The 11,415-nt window shown below is 42.0% G+C and overlaps 1 protein-coding gene across 1 annotated transcript in view; it reads right to left on the reverse strand.

Moving 5' to 3' along the window:
- The window catches only part of ADAMTS8 (ADAM metallopeptidase with thrombospondin type 1 motif 8), a 63,367-nt gene extending 57,387 nt beyond the window's left edge, over positions 1 to 5,980 (reverse strand). Inside the window, exon 1 of the mRNA XM_089660090.1 lies at positions 4,773 to 5,980. Coding sequence (XP_089516216.1) covers positions 4,773 to 5,546 — 774 coding nt within the window. The 5' untranslated portion in view covers positions 5,547 to 5,980. The remainder of the gene's footprint in view (positions 1 to 4,772) is intronic.
- Between the last annotated feature and the right edge of the window lie 5,435 nt (positions 5,981 to 11,415).

Raw genomic sequence — 11,415 nt, forward strand, 5'->3', positions numbered from 1 at the left:
TGATTTTACTATTGTGGGTTTAGTAACACTTTAACATACTGTCTTAGTAAAAATAACATTTTGGGAAACAAAACTGACTCCTCTCCCTGATAATGGACCCGTAGTCCATCACAACACCATGTCTTAGCTAACATACAGCCTCACAAGCTTCAGATCTAGAGGAGGCAGGCACCACTGTCCTTGGTTACATTAAAGTGAACCTGTCACTTTACAAATTTGAATATATTTCTGACATTTGAGAGGTAAAAATATATCTGGAAGTGTTATTCTGACACATTATTTTACAAGCTTAACCCTAAATATGAACTCCAGCCTTCCTTTCAGTTTTGCACAGTTGTACCGGCTCCTCTCCTGTACTTGAAATTGCTTACTCTGATTTCACTGCACACTGTGAGCAGCAAGTCTGATAGAGCCCTCCTAATTTCCTGGCTGGAGGACGTCCAGCATCATGTAGGACTTTCCTCCAAAGCTTGGCTGTTCCTTGCCCACCCCTTTCATTCATTATGTCTGTCAAATGTTACAATCATTAGTCAAATCTGTAATGATTTTCATTCGCAATCCTATAAGATAATATTCCAAACATATCAAAGTAAAATCAATCATTGTAGGGATCTTTATCACAGTTATAAATCAGTGTTTTTAAGGGTTGATAAAGTCAGACAGCTCAGGGAGAGCTCTGATCATTTTAGGTTTGAAAGCCTGTGGTTGTATATTAGATTGTTTATATCTTTATTTCAACCTTTCTCTTTGTAATTTTTGATGCAATGTTATTGAATAGGTTTTCATTAATTGTTTTTGTTCCTTGGTATTCCAATAAAAAATTGATTGAATTGTGGAAAACAATAGGTGTGTGGCCAATAAAACAAAAAGGTAACATTAGACTGTATTGAACTTTTAAAGTATAGGATTTAAAAATTGAATAAAACATGATGTGTATGGCAGCAATCTTTTTTCTTATTGATTAACTTTGTCAACATAGGCAGGACAGAGGCAGGGATGCACATAGGCGCACCCACATTGCTCATATGGTAAGAGACTAGCCTTCTGTAAAAATAAGGAAGTATCGTTTCCTTCCTAACTGCCATTTGAGATGCATCAGCAACCACAGACTATCTGCTCTAACCACAAGAAATGAAAACAGCACAAGCCCTGGCAAGCCTGAGGGAGTAACAAGCTCTAATGTTTCCCTCACTGTCAGGCTGCTGCACAATGTGTTACAGGTGTCGGAACTCCTTCCCTATAGATTTTTCTGCAGCCAGAAGACATAGGAAGATGCCAGTTGGCACAAAGCTGCTCATCAGGTCAGAGTACAGGCAACAGTATAATTCAGAGATATACTGTACATTCTGCTTACAACATCAAACAAATGCATTTGCCCTCTGGAGGATGAAACAAGCTAAACTTTAGCATAGCCTTTCTCAACTTTAACCATGAGGGACCTTTAGAATAATTTACAGGTCTCAGGGAACCTCTTCTCATAATTATTATTTATACAGCTCATTAGATATTATCGTTAACAGTAGGTAGTAGATATAAGGATACGTAAAAAGATAATAAATGTGGCATACTTAGAATTTCTTATGCTCAGTTCTGATCTATAGAACAAAATTATTTTCCGTAATTAAAAGAAACAAATCATAAAAAAAACAAGAAAAGACCCCACAGACATTGAAAATGATAGTGTTTGCTCACATTGGTTGTAAGGAGAGAAATACCCCTTAACATTGACGGTCATTATAGTGCCCCTTACATATGTGGTCAGTGAAATCTTCTACACTGGGGGGTCAGTGGAGAAGGGCCCCTCTTAAGTTGGTGATCAGTGGGAGAAAGACTCTCTTACATTGCTGTCTGAAGGGCTCAAAACACTGGTGATCAGTGGGAAGAATGGCACTTACTTTGGCACTCAGTATGCATAGATTACAGCTAGCTAAAAAGATACTTGGTGTTGGTCATTATTGATCTGAGAGGCAAAAATTGCTCATTGCTCAAGGAATCCCTAGCAATCTGTGGAGGAACCCCACTTGAGAAAGGCTGCTTTAGAGAAGTTAAATCTTTAAAGTGTGAGTTGGCCAACTGGCACCTTGCAGAGAACGAGGTCAATGAGTGGGAGATATACAGCCCATGTCTTTTAATGTACGATATTATTGGTGAGAAGCCTCTGGTTCTAGTAAGAGGTACCTATTTCCAGATGGAGACATTTAGCAGGCTTTCTATCCAAGAGGTTTCAGTCTTTATGGACAGTTGAGGTTCAGGTACAACTTGATAAGTAGAAGCCATCCACCTCCACAGCAGTAAAACACAGTCATTCATTGGCCATAATGTTAGTACATACTGTATGTAAAAAGCAGTGTACACATACATTAGGGAATGATGGGAAAACTTTGGTGACCTGGGGACCAAACACAACCAAGAGGCCCTTTCATGATGGGCTAAAGAACATGTAACTTGCAAAATGTATTTGTAAAGGACATAGTTTATTGCGATGCACCTTTTCATATCTTCTAGTATCTGCCTCTTCTGAGTTTTGGTTTACATGAAATCTCAGTGCTGATAACTTGGTGCTGGAAGACTTTCTCTGCTACATGCTGTAATTATAACAGAACAGGTAGCTACATAATGCTCACCAAGGTTCACTCACTGCAGATCTTGCTCATATCAAAGTCTGAATAGTGAAGAACACCAGCCCAACATATCTCAACAGGTGCTGTCCCAGAGAAATAAATTCCCCCCCCCCCCCCCCCACAGCTTAGTCCTCCCTTGATAAACTGTATATATTACATGGGATTCTTATCAGTGGGTGTGTGTTGTGTCTGTCGATCTATACATCCAACTTATGAAGACTGGAGGAAAGAAGACAACCTCAAAGATGGAGTTGCTACACAGAGCCATCAGATATTTGTTTCATTTTTCTAAAATAAAGGGAACAGTAAAGCCTGATTGGCTGCTGGTGGCAGCAATTCCAATTATGTATTTCATTTTTATCTCCCCATTTTTCATGTATCAGCGCAATGCGGGAGGTTGACTAAAACTAGTGCACTCAGCATCTGGTGCAGCTGTGTATGGCAGCCAATCAGCTTGTAACTTCAGCTTCTTCAATAAAGCATTGGCAATAGAACCTGGAAGCTGATTGGTTTCTACACAGAGTTGCACCAGATTTTGCACTCTCCAGTTTTAGTGCATAACCCCCAATGTGTCATCTTTATAGTACCGGTTGTTCATGTTTCTAGGAATGGGATCAATCTGGGAGCAGCCTCGCTACTCTGCATTAGACAGCAGAACACTTTACAAAGCTGCCTCCAGATTACTTGGACTGTGCTATCCCTGTCCCTATAGAGAGTAGTAAAACACCAATGTTGTCTGCAGCATCCAGTTAGATTGTAGATGTCATATTTTCAACTCACTTCACAAAAAATAACAGATTGCTGCTATGGGGAATAAACACTTTTATTCCCTCTGTATTTTAAAATAATCACTTTTGTTTCCATTACATTGAACTCTCTGCCTGCAGATATGGGACTTGCAGCCATCATGTACAGCCCTGAGACTAATCATTTTCTCTGCATTTTTAGTTTTAGTTGTCTACAGAAATGTACCTTGCTTGGATGTTTAAACCAAACGCTCCACAAATTATCCTATAAAAATGTTCATTAGCCCAAAGCAGCCAACAAGGTATCTGTTCTAGTTATCTCTGGTTCCTTAAAGTGTAAGTCTAGCCAAAACCTTTCTCTTTAGTTTTGGATAGAGAGGGGAGGGATTAGACCAGCAACACAGACAGAAACAAAAACGCTGGGGTAATGGAAGGCTAGAACGTCTGACAGTTATTTTTGCTGCTGTCTGTATCCCTGTTTCAGATATTCCCTCCCCTCTTGGTCAATTTACCAAAATTGAGAAGCCGAGTTTTCAGGTCTGCAAACCTTTTGCTGAATTTTAGAATGTGCAAAATGAGGGTGGAAGCAAAACTGCTGCAGAGTGAGATTAGAATTTTACCACAAGCAGAAAAATAAAACAAGGAATCTGTTGGACTCTAGACAATATATGATCTTTTTCATCCCCATATACAATAATAAGCCTTCATTCACCTGCAGAGCTGAGTGCTCATACAACATGCTGAGTGTGTATTTGGCAGTGCTGTTCTCTGCTGGGGACCTTCTCTACGTGACTGACTGTTGTCTTACCATGAGTCTCAAGTCAAGAGTTTTATTTTAGTGTATCGAACCCCAAGAACAAAAATGTTACATATTGCAGCTTACCAGTCATTAGATGAGGTGGCTGCATTAGTTTTCTTTTTTATTTGTAACTTTTTTTTTCACCTGGTAAGCCCACCTGTAACACATTTCCTGTCTTAGGGTGACAACGCTTGCTTACCATATTCTGTCTATAGAGAAGTAGCATTGTCACTCTCGGACAGTGCTATAGAATGCATCCTTCTCTCCTCTTCTCCATAAAATAAGGGGGGAGGGTTTCTTTAGTCCTCAGAGATAGCTAGGAACAATATGTCTGATATAAGTACAACAGAGAGCACAGGAAGTTATCGGTTCACAAGATTTACAGCAGGATCAATAAGTGTTATTGTTTTTTGCAATTTTGGAACAGATAAAACCAAATGCTTTAATGGTGTTTTTTACAGATTAAAAGGGGGCAAATAAGAGAAGATCACTGTCATGTTTAACACACAACAATCTCTGAACTCTTATAAGGTTTGTAAACCACAGAAAGCATCCAGAAAGAGAGTCACATAAAAGTAGTGAGGCATAACAAATTTTACATGTTACCTTTAAGTCTTCCCCGTAAAACCGAACCATTGATGTGTCTGCCACAAGAAGAACTTCCACGAAACGCTCAGATGACACAAACCTCCTCTGGCGGTTTCGGGGGATGGTGCCAGCATGGCTAATGGGTCTTTCAGAGATGGTCCTGACGAGAACCTGATGTTTCTTCTCCTCTTGAAGGGAGTTTCTCCAGTCAGTGGACAAAGAGCCAGGTCTGCCCCATTTTACATCTTTTTTCTTCCTGTTCTCCCCCAGCATCCCTGCAGTATCTTCCCCATGTCCTCTGTTATAGTCTTTTTCTTCCCTGGTTTGGCTGATCATTTCTTGTTTGTTCTCTCCAGCCCTGCTGCCCAAATCCTGAGCCTTGCCCACTTTGAATACAATGTGCTGACCTAAAGCCCCCCATCCTGCCAGCGTCTGCAAAGGCTTAACCGCGTACCTGTCTTCACCTCTATGGAAAACCCCCTGAACCCCTCTGCATAGGCTAAAAGCTGCCATTTGTTCCTGGCTGGAGTAAAAACAGTTTCTCAGTTCAGCCGAACCCTCCTCATCAGCATTGTCCCTGCCCACATGTGTGATATGGACCCCTGGTGCCAGGAAAGCATGGTCAGGGAACAGCTGGAATGCCATCACTCCACCTAGAGCAGCCAGCCTCAGTGTCACCATCCCATCCGCACCTGAAGATAATTCTGGCACCGTCACCTCTCCCCTAGGCAAAGCTTGGGTACCCATTAACCAAAGCACCATCCAGGAGCCCCAGAGGTGTCTGAGAGCCATTGTGCTACTTTTCTAAGAGGTATAATAAGTGAACAGGTGTGTCTAGCAGCTCCTTTTCAGTCAGCTAACTGCAAAGCAAAAAATGCCATTACACGGGGATTATGCAATAAATAAATGATGATGTAACTGGACTCGACACAAGCTGAAAATGTGCCAGTTTCCCTCTAAAAAGTTCCACACGTGTTAATCATTTACTCGATACCAACTAAATCTTCTAGAACTTATTTTGCAGAATAGTCAACTCAACGCAAGTGAAGTGTGACAGTGTGAGCAGCGACATCAGATGGGGACATTTGGAGAGGTCATCCGGACAGATGTGTCCCAGGGTGGAATGAAGGAAAGTGATGGATGACAGGTCCTCTTCCCTTGAGCAGCAGCAGTAGAGGTGTGTGATTGTCTGTGTGGGATCTCCCCTTTGCTCTTCTTCTATTCCCAGAAACAGTTGAAGCACCAGAGCTGGTTGGGAAGGATCCCAGTATATATACACACACACACACACGCTCCCTCCACCCCCCCCAGGAGGTTTATTTTTGATCTTTAGTTACTCTTGTCCCTCCCTCCTCGCCTCCTTGTCCTACAGGGGAAGGAGGAGAGACATGAATACAAAAAAAGGATCATTGAGTGATTTAACCCTTTCCCTGGCCTGTTGGAGCAGAATTAAGTTGGCATCTTGCACTTATCAGGATTACTTTGCTGGTTACATCCTCCCACACCTTTGTAGCATTGCTTTAATTAAAGGGCCACTCCAACCCCAAACTGATATTCTTTTTTTGTAGCTGATGCTGAAGAGTTAACCCCTACCCATGTGTGTTTTGCCTTTGAAATATTTATGCTTGACTTCTCATACCTTGGTCATAACAGGGGACTCAGTCCCTGCTGATTTTTTATTTATCACTTCTGCTTGGGGTCTTAGGTTCCAGTCCCAGCCAGGACACTATCTGCAGTTTGCATGTTCCCCCTGTGCTTGTGTGGGTTTATTCTCATACTCCAAATACATACTGGTAAGTAAGTGTCTCCTGTCTAAATTGGCAGGGACACAGGGAGTTTTTTTCTCATTGAAAAAAAAAAACCTCACAGATCCTTGCATCCACGCAAGCAATGTGGATGCAAGGATCTCCCCCTCTGAGCTATTGCATTCTGACAGCGGGGGTTGCCCCCCTGTCAGAATACACTGATCAGCGCTGCTGCCATTGGCTGTAAGTGCTGAACAAATGCTGGTTTTCCAGCAAGACCATTTTACAGAAGGTGGTCGATCAGCTTCTGTTGAATGAACAGGGGTACACATGGATGGAATTTTGTCAGGTTCCTGCTGAACCTACTGATTTTCAGTGCATGTATGGCGAGCTTAAGATTGCAAGTTCCTGGAAGGAAGGGAATAATGTGAATGTACACATACAAAAACACACACACAAGACTTTTTATACTAAATACTGTCTGTACAGGTTTTACTTATTTGTGAATTGGAGTTTTTATTTATAGGTTCAAGCAGTGCTGGAGAGGAGGAGTAGGCAGAAGAGGCAGTTGTCTTGGATGCTTCAGCAGGAGATGGGAGTGCGCAAAAAGGGACAGGAGTGTGTGTGGGTGGGGGGGGGGGGGGTGAGAATGGTGGTACTTCCACTTTAGCCCTTTTCACCTTGGGTGCCAATGGACCTTGTCCAAGCACAGGGTCCAAAGTGCTCTGCAGAATCTCAGAACAACCTGCACCATTATCATGTCGCTCAGCCTTGTCCCCTGCCGGTGGGCATACGATGTAAACATTAGGCTCGCTTCACATGCCATGGTGAACTATGTAAAAAATAGAAAAAGTAGATAAAAAAACAGGTCTGGTTTTTGTTTCATTGCTATGCATATTACATGAAAACAAATGTGCATTAACATGCGTGCAGTAACGCATCGCAGTGTAATAGCACGGAGGGATTGGTCCATCTGTCAGAGTCTCTATTACTAAAACTTTACAGTCAAAATTCTGATTCTCTGCAAACTGAAAATTTTCCAGTAAAGCAACCTTCCTTGAAAAGCAGAAAGTGATTTTTTTTGCCAGCCCCCTACCCCTCTTCCCCCAACACAAATGGCTGTAAGAAAGTAAACAAATTGTTTGCAAAAAAAAAATTCCTCATCCCAACCAATGACACTTCTGAGAACCACGAATGGATAAGCAAAGAGTAATAGGAAGGCTCAAATACTTGCTGTTGCTGGAGAAAAGCAGCTCCAGGTTCACTACCATTCTGCTCGCATATCCAAAAAGCCTATACATCTCATCATGTGATCTGTGCTTAAGGAAAAAGTCAGAATCCAGATTGGACAATTCTCCTCTCCAGCAAAGACCATGTGCTCCAATACTCACTGTGTTACATGTGATTAGCACTGGAGAAGGTTTTCCTACTGGCGAGATATTTCAAATGTCCAGTTACTTATTCTATGTCCATCTCAGATAAATTGTTGATAGAGCTCTATAAAGTTCACTTCCTGGTGAAAGTATTGTTACTAGGACTGGACGTGGTAGAGGACACAGATACTACAGCTTAAGTGGTTAGTTTTTCTTTCTTACAATTTGTCATCACATATACTCAGCCAGGTGCTTTTGGTTTGCCCACTGTGCATGGATCCTGTTTTGGCCTCACTAAGAGGTGTAGGGCTTGCCACTTCCTTCACACCAGCCATCTGCCAAGTGTATGATCATACCTAGGAACTTGCCAGCTTTTGGCTAAAGATGCTGACATTTTGTTCGGGTTACCAGATTTCTGGCTTTCATTTTACCTCTTTGGCTTGTCAAAGACTCACATGTTTGTAAACAGTGACACACCCCAACAAATTTTGCTAGCACCCTCAGAGTCAGAATATAATTTTTAGTCGGCTTATTAAAACTTGTTGTCAATGGTGGGATATACACTGCTCAAAAACATTAAAGAAATACTTTTTAATCAGAGTACAGCACCAAGTCAGTTAAACTCCTGGGATATTGATCTTAAGTAGCATAGGGAGTTGCTAATCAGTTTCAGCTGCTTTGGTGTTAATGAAATTAACAACAGGTGCACTAGATGGGCAACAATGAGACAACCCCCAAAACAGGAATGGTTTTACATGTGGATGCCACTGACATTTTTTCCCTACTTATCTTTTCTGACTGTTTTTCACTAGTTTTGAATTTGGCTAGGATCAGTGTCACTACTGGTTGCATGAGGCGATACCTGGGCCCTACAGAGGTTGCACAGGCAGTCCAACTCCTCCAGGATGGCACATCAGTATGTGCCATTGCCAAAATGTTTGCTGTGTCTCCCAGCACAGTCTCAAGAGCATAGAGGAGATTCCAGGAGACAGGCAGTTACTCTAGGAGAGCTTGTCAGGGTCGTAGAAGGTCCTTAATCCATCAGCAGGACCGAAATCTGCTCCTTTGTGCAAGGAGGAACAGGATGAGCACTGCCAGAGCCATACAAAATGACCTCCAGCAGGCCACTGGTGTGAATGTCTCTGACCAAACAATCAGAAACAGACTTCATGAGGGTGGCCTAAGGGCCCGACATCCTCTAGTGGGCCCTATGCTCACTGCATGGCACCATAGAGCTCAATTGGCTTTTGCCACTGGACACCAGAATTGGCAGGTCCAACACTGGCACCCTGTGCTTTTCACAGATGAGAGCAGTTTCACCCTGAGCACATGTGACAGATGTGAAAGCGTCTGGAGAAGCCGTGGAGAACGTTATGCTGCCTGTAACATCATTCATCATGACCATTTTGGTGGTGGGTCAGTGATGGTCTGGGGAGGCATATCCATGGAGGGACCCACAGACCTCTACAGGCTAGATAATGGCACCCTAACTGCCATTAGGTATTGGGATGATATCCTTGGACCCACTGTCAGACCCTAAGCTGGTGCAGTAGGTCCTGGCTTCCTTCTGGTGCACGACAATGCCCGGTCTCATGTGGTGAGAGTATGCAGGCAGTTCCTGGAGGATGAAGGAGTTAATATCATCGAAAATCCAATAGAACACCTCTGAGATATCATGTTTTGGTCCATCTGACACCGCCAGGTTGCACCTCAGACTGTCCAGGAGCTCAGTGATGCCCTGGTCTAGATCTGGGAGGAAATACCCCAGGACACCAGCTGTCGTCTTATTAGGAGCATGCCCTGATGTTGTCAGGCATGCATACAAGCACGAGCGGACCATGCAAACTAATGAATACCATTTTGAGTTGCTACAATGACATTTCAGAAAACTGGACTAGCCTATTGCATAATGTTTTTACTTTGATTTTCAGGGGGGCCTTTGAATTCAGTCCTCTGTAGGTTGATCATTTTCATTTCCATCAAACAATGGGGCATCCTTACATTCCTAACTCATTACCAAGTCCATATCAGCATAGATATCCAGCATGAAATTTTACCCCATTCAGATCTGATGTGTTTTCAAAGCGTTCCTTTAATTTCTTTGAACAGTGTACTTGGGTGGGGCTGACAATAGTACCATCATGCAACCAAATGTAACCTCCTTTTGTGGAGTCTCTGGTTCATGGATGGTTCTTCGATTCTTAGCTTCTCAAAAACACATGCTGCCTGCTAGTGACAGGGCACAACTGGAATGAATGGCATAGTGAATAGGCATTGTAGGCAGCACAAGACAGGACAATAGGCAGTAGCCTTTGCAGTATTAGCACACATATAGGTACAAGAGTAAAATCTATGTAGACCCAAAAACTATTTTTCAGTATGCTTGCATCATATGTTACTGTATACATTTTTGTAAACAAATACTTTTTGGTAAACTGTTGTGATCCTTACCTAGAGATCCTGCAAGTAACAGCACTTCCTGTTGCAGGCTGCCAGCACCAAGCCACATACTTTCAATAAACAGCAGCATTGTCGGTTTGATGTGTGAGCAATTTCAGTTGTATAGACCTGATAGGCAGCACAATGGCCAACTGAAGAAGTACACATGGCAGGCTGACAACACTGCTGCTAATTATGAGGCTTGTTTAGCGTTGTCTTCCTGCAACAGGAACTGCTGTTACTGGCAGGATTCCAGGTATGAAACTTTGCAACAAATTAGAAAGAAAGCTAAAAAAAAAAAAAATTTCTTACGAATACTGTGTACAGTGAAACATGATGCCAAACATACTTCAATAATAGGTTTAAGTTTACATATACATAAGTTAGTAATTTATTATGTATCTTTAGAGACATAGAACTCTACATCTTATCAAAAAATAAAATAGTCAGTAGAACCAGAAATAGCTCTATTACCTGCTGAATAATTAAATATTTTATGACCTGTATGACAAGGCATCAATATATCTGTGTTACTGATTAAAATATGAAACTAGTGAGGTCATTCAGTGCTCAGGCTGTCAGGGCGGCTTGAAATCTCTTCACAGAATAGGTGTGTGTTGCTAAAAACTGGAGTTATTAGGTTGATAAATTGCCCCTTCAGTTACTGTGTTATCCTTTTTCTCCTGCAGTTTTTAATTCAACATTTTCTATCATAACTAAGAAAGTATGAAATACAGTATATATGTAGAGATGGAGGAGTTGATCTGTAACCAGGCTATAGAAATAAAAAAATATTTCCATATTCTTAACAAGCAGTACCTAAGCTTTAAAACAAGCCCTCACTGAACTTTGTAGCTGCAGGCACTGTGGGTTAATTCGTGTTCAAAAAATACCTTAGAAGCAGTGAAAAGGTTCAGGTCTGGTCTCAGCGCTTTTCTTTTTCTCCTCTTTGAACTGGTTCACACTAGTATAAACATTTGGCAGGTGGTGAGGGGGATGTTATGTTGTCTCCGGGAATATTGCATGTGTTTGCGGTGCAGCCCCATTCAAGTAAGCAAGACAGATGGTTGCAGGTTAAGGGGGAGCACATAAGGTTCTGTAAAA

Source organism: Staurois parvus, unplaced genomic scaffold (assembly GCF_062004578.1).
Source record: "Staurois parvus isolate SC_StPar_1 unplaced genomic scaffold, SC_StPar_1.0 ptg001200l, whole genome shotgun sequence".
Taxonomy (NCBI): Eukaryota; Metazoa; Chordata; class Amphibia; order Anura; family Ranidae; genus Staurois; species Staurois parvus.